This window comes from Folsomia candida, unplaced genomic scaffold (assembly GCF_002217175.1).
Source record: "Folsomia candida strain VU population unplaced genomic scaffold, ASM221717v1 Fcan01_Sc002, whole genome shotgun sequence".
NCBI classification, from domain to species: Eukaryota; Metazoa; Arthropoda; class Collembola; order Entomobryomorpha; family Isotomidae; genus Folsomia; species Folsomia candida.
The window spans coordinates 13,139,217-13,157,475 of NW_019091194.1; the positions used below are offsets into that span (position 1 = coordinate 13,139,217).

Sequence of the window (18,259 nt, forward strand, 5' to 3'; positions counted from 1 at the left end):
GATCCAGTATCTTTGGGCATAATCAATCAAAGACTTAATCATTTACCATTTTTTTGGGGAAATTAATTTACTCGAAAAATTGCTAGATAAGATGCTGCAGCTGTTGACTAGTCCAAGTTTGACACACCTGCACCTGTTGCAAAAACACAGGTAATCTTGAATCTCAATGATAACGTCACGCCACCCGTTTAATCTGTACATTCATACGACATGTGCATCACATTACCCATACATTTACATACATTATCAATTTCTAATCATATATTTGTTCAACGACAGGTCGGCAATTCAATTCTCTTCAACAATCAGTTATATTCTTGACACACGTAATTATAGTCGTCAGTCACACTTTTGTCAATCCTCTCGCATATTTAGAATGCATAGTAAGTACATAATTCTTGTGCTGGTAGCTTTAATGCCATTAGCGATTTCACTAGCAGTTCCACTCAGAAATTTCCGTGGGCCAGTACAGGCCTCAAGGTGTGAAACTGGTAAATAAAAAAAAAAGTTCAGAAAAATTGAAGCACTGATAGTTTAATGAACTGATATTGATGATGCATTATCCTGTCACAAATTAAGGGGATGAATCAGGCGCCCCAATTCCAGTGAATATCATCGTCCCTGCATGTGACGCTCCTCCTTGCATGCTCAGAAAGGGAGAAACTTACCGTGTAGAAATTGATTTTGACGTCCGTAAGTGGAGAACATTGAAATGCTTTAAGCAATATATATTTATATGCATATGTAGCTTTTAAGCATGATAGTTCAACATAGTTTTCCATACCAATTTCAGCAAGAAATACAAATAACTTGACGGTGGAGGTGACCGGAATCATTGAAGGGTTAGAACTTCCTTGGAATGGGGTAATTAACAAACACTGGATTAACATGATTTGTAGCTCCTATTGCATTTATAACTTGTTTCTTACAGGTTAAGGAGAATGGATGTGATGACATTTTAGTGGGAAGGTGCCCTATGACCGAAGGAGGTGAGTGGGGTGGACATTTCATCCCTTGATGATTACTTTTTTTTGTAAATATGACAGCAAATGCACATATTACGCTTGTATGTAGATTATTGGACTTATGGCGTTGATATTTTAGTTCAAGCAATTTATCCTGCAGTATGTAAACATTTTAAATACGCAAGAATATGTACGCAATATGCTAGTTCCAGATATGAAAAGAATTTGTTTCTTTCAGACCCCTCTAATCATAAAGTGGCAAATGAGAGACGACTCTGAACAAGCTATTTGGTGCTTTCATCTGCCTGCTGAAATTGTAAATTAATCTTAATCTGGATGTTTCTGTTTTTGTTAAAAATAAATCGTATCAATAATTGCGTAGGTTCAACTCTTCCTTTGTTCATTTGATTTAGATAGTGTCAAACATTTGCAAAGTACTAATTCATACATAATAAATACATACGTGTGTATATATCGAAAAAAATGATATGTATGTAAATATGTATTACACTGTGTTTTCATATCTAAGAAAGAGACGTGATGAAGGATTAGAGGCTTGGGTCCATAATTTGCATTTCAAATATGAGAATCGATGAATTTTTGACTGGATGAATACAAATTTTTAGAATTCATTCTCTCGACTAAATATCTGTCAGTCATTCAACTAGTCACCAGCTTATTTTAATAGAAATAGTGATGTTTATCATTGTAGGTGGGTATAGACATGAAATAATATGAGGAAAAGATTTAAAACAGTCAAAGTTTTGAGAAGGATAAGCAAGCAATAAACTCGCTCAGTCGTCGTTGTGTCTGATAAAGCTGAATACTTAAATCAGTAACTTATTTATGCAGAGGTACAAAAGTAAAAATATCCTAAGGACTAAATTTCACGAATCGTTGTTCATCTCAAATTGTGTCCAGCAGTACAGCTCACTCCTACTGTCTTCAGCTGAACTGTGCAATAAACAAGCACTCCTCCTCAGACCTCAACCTCCGAGAAATAAATCCCTTTGATTCAGTCAACGTTTTTGGACTCCCTTATCACCTTATCCCAAGTACAAGCCTTCTTATCTGAGTTGCCGTTATGTATTTCTTATGGCCTTTTTCGGTTGCTTTTCTTCTGTTGCTGTTGTTTATCAACCCTGCGATGTCAACAAATGGAAGTATGTAGTAGTAATTAATTGATTTAAATAATTTACTCTGCACGATTTATTTTTGGGTATAGCATTCATCGTCGAAATTTATTTATAGATGTGACCAGCAATGCTAAAAGCACTTTTACCATTGGTTCTGACACCCTTGGAAAGGAAACGTTACCAACGCCCAACATAACATGTGTTGTTTGCAAGAACCCGGCTTGTCCATCCTATTATACGAACAAATTTACGGTCATGCTGGGATGTGAGGTTTGTTTCAAGCGAATTGTTTTGCAAATTCGAACAGGACGTGGAGGCGCACGTAAGTACTTTTTACCTACTTCCAAATTAATATATACACAAATTATATATGTTTAAGATTAAGTTAGACAATCCATTGCTTATTGTTTCCATTTAGCCAACAACAAATCCGTGCATAAAGGATGTCTGACATTGAAGCAGGTCATGGATAAGAAGTGGGATCTTGGTAAATGCGTCAAGATGGCATCATTCGATGTGGCAGCTGATTACACCCAGTGCCTTTGCAATGACAAGGATGAGTGCAACTCTGCCCCACGGCGGTGGGGACAATATGCAGCAGAGCCCTTCTGGGGGATTGTCATTGCCATCATCATCTTCGCCGCCACGATGTGGTCAACTATTTCTGAGCAGCTCTTTACTTAATCTGTTACCGTATTATTTTACGAGTTATTTGTATTTTGCAAGACTGAATAATAATAGGGATGTTCTACAGATAAAGACTTTCTTGTTGATATTCGTATCTGTATATAATAGTACTCCATCACTCCATCCCTCCCATCCATTCATCGTTCTGCATACTTCCCTTGCTAGTTTTTTGCTCGATGGGTTATTCATAATTCATTACATCATCAAATGTTGCATATCTGTCATGAAACATGTATCTGTATTCCACGTGTTAACATTAGCCATTGGATGGTCAAAAATCAAAATACAAAAGGTCATCAATTGGTCAATGTTGTCAGACAAACGAGTGGCGGACCGAATTCATGGTGGAATAGAGTAAAAGTGTTGTTGTTGTGGCGGTTCTCTTACTACAAATTCTCGTCTAAAAATCACACAGATTTCATGAAATTGGTTACGCAGCAGCAAGTCAAATGGAACTGAAGGATTGGATAAATACAACAAATTGTGGTTAAACTTAACTCGCCCCAACTTATTATTATTTTACTATTATTACCTAACTTACTACCTCTGGATGACTGGCATTCTGTAATACTCCTCCTCGCCAACTGTTAATGTTACACAAGTAAATAATAGTTCAGAAGGCCGGTCGATTTGCACATATTACATACACATCAACATCTCAATATTAACTAGATTTACTGGATTGTAATTATACATTATTCGTCAACCATTAAATTTAGTGCTCGTCGCAACAACAGCACCATATCTCAGAAATAGCAATAACAAATAAGCGTGACTCATCAAGCAGCAAAGTGGAAACTGCATTGCATTAAAGTCTATTTAGTTTTGTTTGTAATTATTGTCAGCTAAATATTATGTAACATATTGTACTGTTAGCAGTTTAAGGTTACTAAGTCTGACTTGTTGTACAAAATCTCAGGCCAATATGGTGTTCGAAAGCATTGTCGTTGATATTTTGAATCGCCTTTTGGGCGACTATTTTGAGAACTTGGATACGTCACAATTAAAGCTTGGAATATGGGGCGGTGAGTTGATACTTAATCTCTATTAAATATGCAACATTTGTATAATAGGTTTAGCTTTAATATGTTTAACTTAATTTACATATGTATTTCAGGGGACGTAGTACTGAGGGAGTTACTTCTGAAAGCCTCTGCCATGGACGACCTTGGGCTCCCTTTCAAAGTAGTAGTTGGAAAAGTCGGTAAGTTGTATGATTTGGTCAATGGATTACATATTTTTAGATAAGCTAATGTTGTCATTTATTAGGAACACTTCGAATGAAAATTCCATGGCAGAGTTTATATACTGCCCCTGTGGAACTGAACTTGCAGAACTTACTCCTTCTGGTCACGCCGTCTTATTCTGTCAAATATAATGAGGAGGCTGAAGAAAAGGCCTTACAAGCTGCCAAAGAAAAAGAGTTAACCAGGCTGGATGAGATACGAGCTCGTGAAAGGGAAAAACAGCAACAAGGTATTATCACTATAATTTCTGACAGGTTTCATAATTATTGTCGTCCTTTATAGAAAATTTCTATTAGAATTTCAAATAATTCTAATTTAGAAATACAATATAGGTACATCAATGATGCAAGTGCTTTTTATTATTTGAATGTACAGAAGGTCAAACCCCAGCCCAAGAAGACAGCTTTACAGAGAAGCTGATAACACAGATTATTAAAAATGTTCAAATCCGAATTGATTGCATCCATATTAGATATGAAGATGACGTGACGAAACCTGCTAGGTTAGTAAATAGATACACTTAATAATATTTTTAGACTAAATTGCACTTTTTAAGAAAATGTCATTGCCATCTAGCCCTTTTGGATTTGGAATCATATTAAAAAATCTTCACATTGAAACAACTGATACGGATTGGAGGCCTGTTGTAATTACAGAGATTGTGGAAACTGTTAACAAGGTAGTATTAAGGAACTATCAACGCATATCGGGTCAAAGCTAACTGGGTTTTCTGAATAATTTAGATGGCAACTTTAGAAGGTCTTGCTGTTTATTGGAACTCACAAACTCAACTTCTCCAGCGAATGGGTCAAAAAGTGCAGATGATGGAAGCCTTAAGAGACATCGTACTCCAAGATACTCCTGACCTCACATATAGTATATTATTTTGTTTTATCATTACCAAAATTAATCTATTAATTATATTTATTTATTTTAATGATCACGTGGCCATGATTTCTGTATAGTTTTGGGACCAATTTCTTCCACCGCTAAAGTATTGCTTACGCCGAACCCAGAAAGATGTGTGGAAATATTTTCGAAACCAAAATTTTTTGTTGATTTAATTATGGAGGAATTGGGCTTAGGTACTGCAGCTTGAAGAATACAAATTCATCAAAAGAGATTTAATCCTGTGTCTCACTCGCTTAAATTACAGGAATGACTAATTTACAGTTTCAAGATATCATGGAGCTTATCGAATCCATTGATTTTATGACTAGGGCACAGTACTACCGGAAATACAGGCCTGCTGTTAACATTCATAGAGGACATTTTAAAGAATGGTGATATGATAAATCAACTTATTGATTGGACAATTTTATTGTTTTTTAAATATTTGAATGAAATTATATTACCATACGAAACAGGTGGATGTTTGCCTACAAGTGTATTGTTGAAGAAGAGGTCCGTCGAAAGCGACAGAATTGGGATTGGCTCCACATAAAAAGACATAGAAATCTATGTCGGATTTATGCAGATGTATGTTTGATTTTATTTTATATATTTAATTATTCTTTAGTTTACTTATTCATTCATGGTTAATAGTAACGTTAAATATTTTAGGCATATTATAAAAAATTGACAAGTCGCAAGTTAAAGTCTGACACAACTCAAAGTTTGCAAGCTTGTGAAAAGGTCCTGGACGTGTTTAACATTACGCTCGTGAGGAAGCAAGTCGAGGTCAAAGTTGAACGCGAAGGAAAGAAACGGGCTGAGGAAGAAAGCAAGAGGCAAAGCACCGGGTGGTTTGGAGGTTGGACGACGTGGTTGGGGGGAGACTCTGCTCCGAAGGCAAATGAAAATACAATGGGTGACATTGTCCAAAAATTTGAAGAAGCCCTCACTCCAGAAGAAAAATCCAAACTTTATGCAGCTATTGATTATTCTGAAAATGCGTTACCTTTGGACTATCCTGATACATATCTTGAATATCAGCTCAAATTTCTTCTCAGCAAACTGACATTGACTGTGCGAGATGTTTTGGGTCGGGAAACACGAGGCCATAAAATTTTAAAGCTAACTGTGGACAGCGTTGCAACAAAGTGAGCAATCATTATACAAATCGTGTAATATTATCACGCACGTTTGTGGCTTGTGTGCTTATAGTTAGACTATTTATGACATTGTTGAACTATTATGATATTTATTTAGGATAGCCACTCGTCCAGTCAAAAATGGAATGCAAGTTGAAGTTCTTATGGCGAGTTTTGAAGCGGAAGGCCTGAAGGGAAAACATGACACTGTGCCTGTTAAGATGATTACTTCCAAAACCAAGTCTACTACGAACCTTGTTGAAGTTTACTTTGAAAATAATCCATTAAATTCTCAAGCAAATCAAAAGATTCGAATTCAAGCACAACCTATAGAGATTCTCTATCATGGGAAGACGATAGTTCATCTTGTACGGTGCTTTGCTCTACCACCGGAAATGCAGCTTAGCAAGTAAGAATAGAATAGAATAGATAATATATATGCAACAATCGACCATTAAGCTTAAATGTATAAATATGCGACTAATGTGTGTATGTATGTAGTCATATAAAATATTACAATGTTACATATTATGTTCAACTTTTTAGACTACAAGCCGCAGCAGTATCAACTTTAAACGAATGGAAGGAACAATCTGCCGCTGGGCTGCAGCATTTAGCAGAAACACGTGGTGAAATTGATTTGCAACTGGATCTCATTGCACCATATATTTTAATTCCACGCGGTGGAGTTCTCAATCCGTAAGAACACTAATGATAACTCCATAAAGCCCCATAAATACCATGACCAGATTAAACGTTGTAACAGCAATTTTAATATATATTATGCTTGATAATTTAGGAATTCAAGTTGCCTCTTGATAGATTTGGGAGAATTAAAAATACAAAGCAAACCTAGAATTAAAAAATCAGTCTCTGCGGACAAGGTGATGTCCAAATCACATCAACACGATGCGGATTATATGGAGGCCATGAAAAAGGTGGCGTATGACACGCTACTAATTGAGCTTCGTGACTTTCAAGTATGTTTAAAACAGTTTATTAGCGTCGGTCTAGAGTTTAATTCGATGTTCAACTTGGAATTATAATTTTGATAGGTGGTACTAGCACTACCAGGTGAAAATATAGACGTATCGAAAGGCAAACTTGGTGTTGGGCCAGCAGTGGCAATGCCACAAACCCTAATAAAATCTAGTCAACGTAAGTTGTTGGAACTTTTTTCGAATGCTTTTATTAGGTTGTTGTTTTGAGCGAATCAACTTCCGGTTTCTCCTCTTAGTTATATTAGTTAATTCAATATACGGTCATAATTTCATGCGATTGATGTAATACAATGTGGTGTATGTCTCAGTGATTCTACAACTAGACCAATCGCTAGTACCTGACGATCCGCGATTCGCTAAACTTCAACTTGAAGGGAGTTTACCCATGTTGAATCTGAATTTGTCTGATCGTCGCTTAACAGAACTTGTGAAACTCCTAGTCACTCTTCCATTTCCTAAAGCTGATGTACCTGATTCAACTACATCCCCACCAGTCCTCAGCACGGTACAAGTTCTGATTTTTTTTAACATCTTTAGAAAACACTCACAAATGTGTAATGTAATATTTCATGCTTGCATTTAGATTTCTGAAGACCCAACTGTGTCACAGTCATATGCAATTTCTAAAATAACATACGACACGACAAAGCGCAAAGATGCAGACCATCCACAACTGGTGGAATTTATTGAACTGCTATTGAAATTCACCCTAGATTGTAAGTTGCTTTTCTAATATTTTTCCTTCATATGGATTCATTGTAACTTATGTTATTATTACAGCAATCAGAATTCAAATATCGAGGACAAACAACAGTAGCCAAAATGTGCCTTTTGTTGATTTCGAATTAAAACAAATTCAAGCCAAGCTCACAAATAAAACATTCAGCAGTGCTGTGGACGTGGCTGTTGGAGGATTGACATTATGTGCCTTGCAGAATAAGACTATTGATATTGACGGACTACTGTACCTTCTTAAAACTCCGATGAGTGAAGGAATAGAAAAACATTTGTTCAAAATGCACATGTTTTCCGTAAGAAAATTATTTTCAATGAAAATACGTCAGTAATATGCAGATTAAATCTTATGAAAATGACTTTGCACATGTTGCAGATCATGCCTGACTGTCCGATTGCCTTTGTGGGGAAAGTGAAGCAACTAATAAAAGTAGAAGTTTCTTCGCTGGACGTAATTTTGCATAGTGAAGCGTTGCAAGCTTTAATATCATTTGGTGCAGAAATTCAGAAAGCCGTAGAGGAAGCAGCAGCAGAATCAAAAGGAGGAAGTGGACAAAACAATTTGGATAATTTATCAGTGTCCTCAGTTTCTTCAGTTGATTCTGGGATGATTACAAAGATCAGAAGTCGCAGAGTTAGCAAACAATGTAAGAACTTGATTTAGAAATATGCATGTTGGTACATATTTGTATTTATAAGACAAATTTATTTTTATGATATATACTCTTTAGTTCAAAAACTGGAAAACACTAGAAAAGCAGTTGCCAAAAAACATATAAATTCCGGTGATGTGCTTCTTCAAATTGATGCCAAAATGGAATCACTAACTGTTCAGATATCGACAGAAAAGAAGAATTTAATTAAAGCTATCTTGAGTGAACTTGACTTGTCAATGGTTCAAAAATCTGAGCACACAATTATGCTAATGGAACTTAAGGATCTCAGAGTCAGAAACCTAGATCGTACATCGATTTATCGTGACATGATGCGAGTAGATTCTGATAAAGTTGTAGCAATCAAAGTCGTTATGCATGAAGATGCAACAAAAGGCAAGCAGTTTTATAACATGGACAAACATGACATGTCTGTCAAAGTGGAAACTGGAAGTCCAAAAATATTCTACGTTAGTCATCAACTGGATGAACTTTTGGCATTTATTGACAATTTCTCGGCAGCTAAGGATGCTGTGATTGATGCTTCCTCTGCAGCAGCGTCAGCAGCTAAAGAAAATGTGGAACAGGCATATTCTGCCGCCACACGAATTTTATTGGATATTGAATTAAATGCTCCAATCGTATTTATCCCTCGGAATGAGCGCAGTGATCATGCTATTCTTGCTAATTTGGGACGACTATCCATTAAAAACAAGTTTGTTAAGCAAGAAGTGAAACATTTGTCCGCTACAGCAATATTGTAAGTTCTACTTTTATACATACATAAATATGCTGAATAATCAGTGTTTAAGGGATATATATTTAAAAGTAATGTTTCCTTGAGTGATATCGTTTTTTATGTGTTTGTTTATAGGGACAAAATGGATATAACCCTGACAAACATGAAATTATCACGGATATTTTTCAACAAGGGAACCCAAGACGCACAATCAGAAGTTTCAATGTTAGATCCAGTGACTCTTGTTTTATCAATCAATCGAAATCTGAGTACAGATTGGTACCATGGGTGCGCTGACATTAGTCTTAAAGGAACTTTGCAAAATGCGTTTCTGAGGGCAAGCAATGAAGACTATGATCTAATTATGAGCATCCTCTTTGAAAACATACTCTATGTACAAGAACCATCTCCAGCAACAGGGAGCAGAGCTCCTGTCGCTGCTGCTGGTTCAAAATCTCCAGGGACGCCAAAGCCAACCGGCGGAAGTACACGAAGAAGAAAGACATCCGTCACTGTATCAAAAGAACATATTAGCGAAACGAGTGTTCAAACCGTTCTGTCCGCAAGGACAATTGATAACGCTGTCTACACTAAACTAGAAGTTAGTATAGATATTCCTCAAATGCGTGTCATCATGTATCAGAAAGGTGCCATTCAACTGGAGACATCACAAGGTGTAGTTGGTCGTGACGACGCTACTGCATTTGCTGATTTTGCAATCAGGAGTATCAAGATGGATATGAAATCATTCAATAACGAAAACATTTCATGTCCAATTACCGTTGGAGAAATTTCTTTGAAGGACGTCCGTCCTGGAGATAGGGCAGTTACAAACTTGATTAAGAAGAAAGCTGACCCTGACGATACAGACGCATCCGATTCATGTGTTGCTAAATTCTGTTTCAAAACCGATAAAGCCAATAAAAAAGGATCAACAATGACTTTGGAAACTACGAGTTTAACCATAATTTTGTGCTTGGACTATTTATTGCAAATTGTGGATTTCTTTTCAAGATCTGATACTGCCATGGAGTATCCAAAACCTGACCTTACTACCAAAGTAGAAAAGTTTGGAACAACGAGTGATCCAGTTCCAGTGCGAGAAGTTACTCCAGATCTTCCAAAAGTAACTATAGGAGTTGACGAAGAACTTGAAGCGGAACCGTTTTGTGCTTTCTATAATTTTTCAGAAACCGAGATTATTTTGGTGGAATCAATGGAATCAGTGCAAAGCAACGCCTTGCTCTTACATTGCGAAGTAGCTTTGAAGCAACAGGAACTCAATGGTCGCTCGAACATGATGGGTACAATTGGAAATTTGAATTTGAGTACTTGCAATTACGATGTAGACGACAATCACCAAGCAATTGCTGAAGTTATTAGTCCCATGTCTATAACAGTAGTTATGAACAACTCTGAAGCTGTTGGGACGCTGATAGATGTCAATATTTCTGACATTTTTATCCGCATGACTGCTGGGACTTTGGAGCTCCTCTTGAAAATTGTTTCCACAATTGGCAGTTCCGCAGATGCTGCATCTGCTAAAACTGACGGAAAAGATTACTCTGATTTGTGGGATATAAAAAGGAATGACGAAATGAACTTTTGGTTTTTAAACTCTGACGCTTCCGTAGAAGTTGGATTAGAAGCCCTGCAAGTACAAGAAGATAAAGTTCGACTGTTCAACGTTGCCGAAGAACTGAAAGTTAGTGAAAGATTAGTAATGGAATCTGGGTGTATTGTATTTACTTTTGAAACTGGTGTGGGAAACAATACAATGCCAATGTTACTAATTGAAACAGACATAGATCTTCAAATGTAAGCAATTTTGTCAATCCATTTTCATGATATTTTCCATAATGTTTTTTTGCCCTGTTACTTACTATTAGTGCAGATAGTTTTTATTGGTTATTTCATATTTCATGTCTCATTGATATTTTGTAGGTTCGACTGGTCAACTAACATGACTGTTGCTGGACGTTGCAAATTGGAAGCAGCTTATTACAATGCGACATTTGGGCTCTGGGAATACTTGGTGGAACCTGTTGAATCAAGACATCATGGACGAATTGCTCACCAGCCATGGGAATTACTATTTGAATACTCTTCACGAATAAATCCTAACGCTATTACAACAGATGAAGAGTCAGCCACCAATTCGTACGTGTCTATCGCCTTGGAATCCAGCAGTATATTAGAGTTGACTGTAACTAAAACAGCTCTAGAAGTTGTGGATATTTTAAAGGACGATTTTCAAGCAGGTAAAATTTGTCCAGTGTAACAAAATCCATATGAATAATTTGTTAACATTCCCTTTCTGAGGCACATTTCTCTATATTCTTGACTATATTTCACCACTGTGTGATAATTTTATCAATTGCAGCTACTAAAAAACTAGTGTCCGAAAAAGCAATATCTACAGCTGCTTACTCAATTGTAAACGACACGGGATCTGATCTGAAAATCTTTATCAAAGAAAAAACTCGTTCCCCATGTTTCGTCTTGGTTCGAGGGGGAGTAGATTACGAAGAAGTATTACTGAAACATGGAACATCAGTGAATTTGGGTTTGATTGAGTCATCTGATATGACCAAACATCATTCATCCGTTCTTCGGGAGCAAGAGGGGAAAGAAGAAAGATTATTATCAATTGAAATTGAGGAGTATGATTTTAAACGAGAAATCCCCGTAAATCGAGCCACAAAGCGGTATTACTCATTGAAGCACAAGGACAGACATGGGTATTTTGGACTCATTTGCGATATTTGGGTGAAAGATTGTTCCAAGATTGTAACTCTAAGAGGTGTTGTCCAAATAATGAACGATCTCCAAGTTGATGTTGACGTGTATTACAAAGAGGATAATGGACGGGTAGCGAAATTTGCCGGCACAGCCACTGCAGGACAAAAATGCAACCTCTCAATTCCATGCACTTTCACTAAAACTGGGGATTTATTTTTTGCACCGAAAGGATTCAATATTTCAAATGAACCTTTTAGCTGGCTTCAAGCACTCCAAGAGTTGCACAAAGTTTCCCAAGTTGTATGCAAGTCAAAGAGTCAAGACACGTCCCATTTCTTCATCAAAGTTATCGGTGAAGCAAAACAAGCCCTGCACGAGTCAACCAACCGCAAAAACCTAGCAAGTCAATGCTGTTATATTTACTTGGAACCTCCTCTATTGTTAAACAACTTGCTGCCTATTCCCATTGGATACTATAGCTCAAATGATTTAATTATGGCTGACCGTGGTAGTTCAATATGTGTAACAAATCTAAATGTGGACTTGGAAGGCAGTTGCAGTCTTAAATTAAAGGTGATTTGAAATATTTACCAGATGAGTGCGTGAATCTAATGCAAATTATTGTTGTTTATGATGCATATATTTTGTACGCTTATAGATTCCAGAGTATAACAAAATGTCATGGATCTGCAATGTTGTTTTGGACGTTACAACACCTGAAATCTCACAGTGGACATTTATATCTGAATCTGACAACAAAATCACAATTGGGATTCATAGAGAGACGGATGATAACGAAGTCACTTTGCACATTTACACTCCTTACTGGATGATAAATAGGACTGGTTTAGACTTGGTGTATAAAGGGGACGACAAGCAATCTCATCAAACTCTTCACTCAAAAGTGCAAGAAGAGCCCGTAATTTTTTCCTTCCCAGGAAAGGCCTTCTTCTCCAAAAAGGCTGCGTTTGTCAAAGTAACTCATCCAAAACTGCCGGGACCTGGGTCAGATTGGTCGGAAAAGTTCTCAATCGACGTTGCAGGAAGTGGTGGCTCAGTGACTTGTAAATCGCCAGTACATCAATTCCAACTTGGTATTGAAATTCAGTTGAGCTCCTGGGGCTTGACCAAGTACGTCATCTTTACTCCAAGATTTTACTTGGTGAACCAATGCTCCTTCCAAGTTTCTGTGAAAGAAGAAGACAAGCCAGATCATATCGTGGACGTTTCACCAAATGCATGCGTACCGTACTGGCCGGAAAGCACTCTTCCTCATCTAATTGCTGTAATAGAAGCAGACGGTTCCAAGAATGAAACAAAACCTTTCAAATATGATATTGTTCGTCACACACTATTGCAATTGAGAGGAAAATATGGCGGTATTCATGTTGACATCCATTACTCTGAAGCAAAGACCGTCATCACCTTTACAGAATTTATTCCAGGTAATAAACTATCCAGTTTTTTCCTCCTTCTATTTAACTGTTCGTCACCCGCAATGATTTTCATATATATTATTTCATTATTAAAGGACAAGCACCAGTATTGTTGGTAAATGGAACAACCGAGTGTCCACTGGAAAGTAAGGCTTTTTATATTAAAATTTATACGACATCCAGTACTAATTTGTTATAATTAATTTTGCAAACAGTTACCGAGGAGGGCTTAGAAGACGTATTCATACTCTTGCCTCGCATGTGCCAAATGTTTACGTGGAAAGATCCCATCGGCCCAAGAGTTCTTCGTTGGTCAGCCGTTGCTGCAGAAAAGAAGCCTCAAGGAACTGATAAGTTATTTGGCGACGGTTGCGGAACGTTTTTCGTAGAGGGGAGGACGTACTATTGGATTTCTTTCCTGGATGGGCTTCAGAGGGTGCTATTATTTACTGCAGATATGGAATTAACTACTTACTTGCAAGCTGCCCGTGAAAATGAAGTAGCAACTGCAGAATATATAATCATGTTGCACGGTATAGGAATCTCCTTGGTCTCCTTAAAGGAACTACTGTACATGAGAATTGCAAGGTACGCAATACGTTTGTACTTGATCCATAATGCATTTGAAGCTCGATAAGTTCAAGTACTAAAAAACCAATTCATTCGATTATGTATATTTATTTGTATCGTTTTATCTATTACATTTTTAGCTCGGAAATATCTTGGGAAGCAAGCAAACCTGCAAAAAAGAAGCGTTTCAAGCCACTAGCTTACGATGTCAGTAAATCTATTGAGATGGCGTATCAAAATTATCTGAACCAAAAAGCCATACAAGCCAGTGTGAAAACAAACATTTGCCTAGATTCCGGTTTCGAGGTACGTTATAAATTTATTACGTGCTCCGAATTGTAAACGATTTAAAGTATTCTAAATTTTCGATTCTAAACATTTTACATTGTCCATTTCCTTGTTATTTGTATGCCTTAAATAGGTCGACTTTTCAACAATGATGATTAGCAAGCCACACCATAAAAATATTCGCCGTGTTTTCCAAACTGGTATTTGGCTGCATTATAAAACACTTCCAAATTCTAGTCAATTCCACGCCAAAATCAACCGACTTCAAATCGACAATCAACTACCAGATACAATTTTCAGGTTAGTCCATAGCATACCGAGAATTATTATTTATTACTCGCTGTTCATTCCATTATCTGAAAATTGATACATTTTATATAATGTAAATTATCTGGTAATACAATTTTCAGAGTTGTCTTTGCTCCTGTGCCACCACCAAAAAGTGTTTCCACTACTGGTAAATTATTCCAAATAAACACATTCTTTTTATACATATCCCTCATTCTTTACTTAACTATTCATTACTTAACTAGTCATTACTTTAATTGCATATTTTTAGATGTACCCAAACCATTCGCAGAAGTTAGCATCATGCAACGAATTAACGCACACAGCTATGTTCAGCAATTCAAATATTTCAAAATTTTAGTCCAAGAATTCCATATCAAATTAGATATATCATTCGTGAATGCACTTGTGGATATGTTTAGTGGAACATCTGCATCCAGACAAGAGAGCATGGTAAGTTCCAGGGAACAATTATACGCTAATACCCCTGTAGGGAGCTAACATTTACTTTATTTGTCATCCTTATTAGTTGATGAAATTCAATGCTGAGTACAGCGAAGCTTGTCTAAACATGAAAGATGTACTTGCTCGCCAAATTGTTTCACAAGGTAAAAAAAAATATTTAAATCATTAAATAAATTCAGTTGCGAATATAACAATTTTATATCTACGTATTTTCTACTGACATTCACATTTATAACTCTTATGTATTTCGATGGGACCATCTTATTTCATTGTCACAAAATGTTAATTTAGATTCTTATAATCATCTCGAATCACATCGATCAAGTAATTACATAAGTATTTTGATGTCACTGATTATTAATTTTATGTTTATACCTAGGTCAGAAACATTTTTATGACTTCTTGCATTTTTCTCCACTAAAGGTATATAATACTTTGGAAAACTTTTGATTGTTTCTCTCTTGGATGGTCATTTAAATATATATATATATATATATATATATATATATGATATATTAGATGCACATCAGTTTCTCCATGGGTGGATCAGCTCAATTGTCGAATCACTTTCTCAATTTGGTGCTTGCGAGTGTTGGTGTAACTCTGACAGAAATACAGGATGTCGTGTTTAAGTAAATCTGCCTGCATTATTATTTTTTGATAGGACTTACAATTTATAATTTTATTTTTTTGCGTAGACTATCGTGCATGGAACTGCAACATTCATTCCTGTCTGGAGACCAGTTATACAATGAAGTCTACTCCCACTACACGTCTCAAGCTATCAAACAGTTGTACGTCCTTGTATTGGGATTAGATGTACTGGGCAATCCATACGGACTAGCAATGGGTAAGTCTAAGTCATCCAAATGTTATAATGCAAAAAAACTATGCAACCACATTGAAGATAGATACGAAGACATTGGTTTGAATAATTCATAATAAAACAAGAAAATCCAAGAATTAGATAAAAATTGTAGTCTAATGTAAAAATGGGGTTCAACATATTTGATAGAAGACGCCGTGAGAGAAAGGGAAAAAATAAGGTTTAGTATTCTGATTCTTTAGGAACCATTTGCTATAATTTGCAGGGGTGGCCAGCGGTGTAGAGGCCTTCTTCTACGAACCTCTTCAGGTATGTAACATAGTAGTTGACTTCTGCTACAAATTAATTATTCATTAATTTTTTTCATATTTCATTCTACTCAGGGAGCAATCCAGGGGTAAGTAAATTTTGCAATTTTTAAATTTGTCCGTGAGAAATGAGTATGGTGCATGATGCGAATAAGTGGATAACATAAGCACTATAGATCTAAATAGATTTAAATTTAAATTTGCCGATATTATATTTTTTCATAGACCTGGAGAATTCGCTGAAGGTAATTTAATTTGATGTACTTCTTGCCATGTTTAATACGAAAAGTTGCAAAATCATAATGCTAACTGTATTTGAAGGCTTGGCATTGGGAGTCAAAAAACTACTTGGGAGCACTGTGGGAGGAGCAGCAGGTGCATTTTCCAAAATCACCGGAACACTCGGCAAAGGTATTGCTGCTTTAACTATGGACGATGAGTACCAAAAAAAGCGCAGAGAAAACATGCATCACAGGGGAGATGCGGCGGAAGGTCTGGCTAGATCTGGTAAAGGGCTTGTTATGGTATGTTTTTACTATCGAGTATGTCTCTACAATGTCTATATTTCATAACTTGATTTTATTGACCGTATTCGACTTTTTACGTTTTTATGTAGGGCTTTGTGGAAGGCTTGACTGGATTTGTCAGTAAACCAATACGTGGAGCGAAGGAAGATGGTGTAGGAGGATTCTTTAAAGGAGTAGGAAAAGGAACTATTGGATTAGTAGCGCGACCTGCTGCAGGTGTTGTCGATTTTGCGAGTGGTTCATTCGATGCTGTTAAAAAGTTAGTGAAATTCACAAATAGAGTAAATTTATTTTTAGTACATTTTGTAACTGAATTTTATGTCGTAGATGTGCCTCTACAAATGTCGAAGTTCACAGAATGCGACCCCCTCGATGCATCCCTCCAGACTCTGTTCTACAGCCATATGTTAAACATGAAGCTGAGGGAGTTCAACTATTGGTGGTAACTCATGATCCGTTTATTATTTTGACTTGCTAATAAATGTAATTCTGACTTTCTCAATACCATAATAATAGGATATTGAGAAAGGACGCTATTCCCGAACGGACTCATATATTGCTCATGCTCTGATAAATCCTCACGGAATATACGTGGTGCTTCTTACCAATAAAAGATTGATGTACTTGAAACGAGATGAGATGTTTGGTGGATGGGGGGTAAGTTCAGCTGTTGCAGTTTAGAATCTATGTAGTTGATGTTGTGCGGATGATGCGTATATTAATATTTTTCTAATGCAAATGACAAACGTCAGGTGGAATGGACTTACATTTGGGAAGATTTTTCCCATCCCCCAGATCTAGTTGAAAGAGGACTACTTTTTACACTTAAAACTGCTCCTCGGAAGAAATTGAAAGTTTTTGGATCTGCTGGCTCAAGAGAAATTATTATTCCTATCTATAGTGCTGAAGTCTGCACGGTAAGACTAAAGATTATACAATTACAATTAATCTTCAAGTTTTAAAAAATTAACTCGTATTCTAGTGGCTACTCAGTAAAATCGAAGAAGCTATGAAAACAGAAACTGGTGAGAGTTTAATTTTAAAATCGATTAAAAATATTGGTTGTTGTTCTTCTTTTCGAATTTATGACTTATCTAATCTTGCAGGAATGGTGTTTACGGATGGGATTGAAGCCACAGAGCTAAGCTTTGCGTGATTATTATTATGTCAAGATTATGAACGTTCTTGGGTGCATCTACCTTGCCTTATTCACGACGACGACCATAATATTAATTCTTCTTCACGTTACCGGTTATACATTACCTACATATATTTGTTATTTGTCTTCACTAATCACTGACTCACTTTTCATTACACGTTAGAAAGTTGTAAATTCATGTTCTACAGTTTATCCCTAAAGTCACTATGATAATCATTATTTTCGCATTACACAAAACTGAAACATATTATATCATGAATGTCTATGCACTAAAATAAACCAAAGATTTATGTAACGCTTAGAAAATGGATTTTTATTTATTCAAGTTGCAATATTTTTTAGTAACGATTGACTCATGATAATAATGTAATAATGAATAAATTGGATCATACTTGTACCCTAAAAATATGTAGAACTAGAAGAAATGATCCGGCAGTCAGGGTGGATCATAAGG

General features: G+C 36.3%; 3 protein-coding genes across 5 annotated transcripts; all 3 read left to right on the forward strand.

Moving 5' to 3' along the window:
- Nucleotides 1-297: 297 nt before the first annotated feature.
- LOC110844660 (NPC intracellular cholesterol transporter 2) lies at nt 298-1,353 on the forward strand. Its single transcript, XM_022090917.2, has 6 exons — nt 298-491; nt 580-693; nt 794-864; nt 932-989; nt 1,075-1,124; nt 1,204-1,353. The coding sequence occupies exons 1-6, from the start codon at nt 377-379 to the stop codon at nt 1,288-1,290; spliced, it is 495 nt and encodes a 164-aa protein (XP_021946609.1). The 5' UTR covers nt 298-376; the 3' UTR covers nt 1,291-1,353.
- A 308-nt stretch (nt 1,354-1,661) lies between these two features.
- Nucleotides 1,662-2,862, forward strand: LOC110844516. The gene is made up of 4 exons (XM_022090735.2): nt 1,662-1,819; nt 1,890-2,128; nt 2,217-2,423; nt 2,520-2,862. Exons 2-4 carry the CDS (start codon nt 2,050-2,052, stop codon nt 2,783-2,785), a joined length of 552 nt encoding a protein of 183 aa, XP_021946427.1. The 5' UTR covers nt 1,662-1,819; nt 1,890-2,049; the 3' UTR covers nt 2,786-2,862.
- A 325-nt stretch (nt 2,863-3,187) lies between these two features.
- Nucleotides 3,188-18,115, forward strand: LOC110843467 (vacuolar protein sorting-associated protein 13). 3 transcript variants are annotated; one of them, XM_035848683.1, is made up of 43 exons: nt 3,188-3,813; nt 3,906-3,992; nt 4,058-4,264; nt 4,411-4,537; nt 4,612-4,714; nt 4,779-4,911; nt 5,001-5,120; nt 5,192-5,318; nt 5,403-5,514; nt 5,599-6,077; nt 6,187-6,477; nt 6,615-6,767; nt 6,868-7,048; nt 7,124-7,226; nt 7,378-7,574; nt 7,653-7,785; nt 7,850-8,100; nt 8,181-8,451; nt 8,536-9,217; nt 9,332-11,014; nt 11,141-11,457; nt 11,580-12,511; nt 12,597-13,383; nt 13,470-13,520; nt 13,590-13,962; nt 14,085-14,250; nt 14,366-14,519; nt 14,630-14,689; nt 14,792-14,973; nt 15,050-15,128; nt 15,365-15,408; nt 15,505-15,617; nt 15,684-15,835; nt 16,077-16,120; nt 16,195-16,208; nt 16,345-16,364; nt 16,441-16,643; nt 16,736-16,905; nt 16,974-17,088; nt 17,163-17,303; nt 17,399-17,563; nt 17,629-17,671; nt 17,753-18,115. In XM_035848683.1, the coding sequence occupies exons 1-43, from the start codon at nt 3,714-3,716 to the stop codon at nt 17,800-17,802; spliced, it is 9,915 nt and encodes a 3,304-aa protein (XP_035704576.1). In that variant the 5' UTR covers nt 3,188-3,713; the 3' UTR covers nt 17,803-18,115. The 3 variants fall into 3 exon arrangements, with proteins under 3 accessions (XP_035704576.1, XP_021945124.1, XP_035704577.1); XM_022089432.2 differs by having other exon boundaries at nt 3,189-3,813; nt 14,366-14,532; nt 14,643-14,689; XM_035848684.1 differs by having other exon boundaries at nt 3,189-3,813; nt 7,492-7,574; nt 14,366-14,532; nt 14,643-14,689.
- The last annotated feature ends 144 nt before the right edge of the window (nt 18,116-18,259 follow it).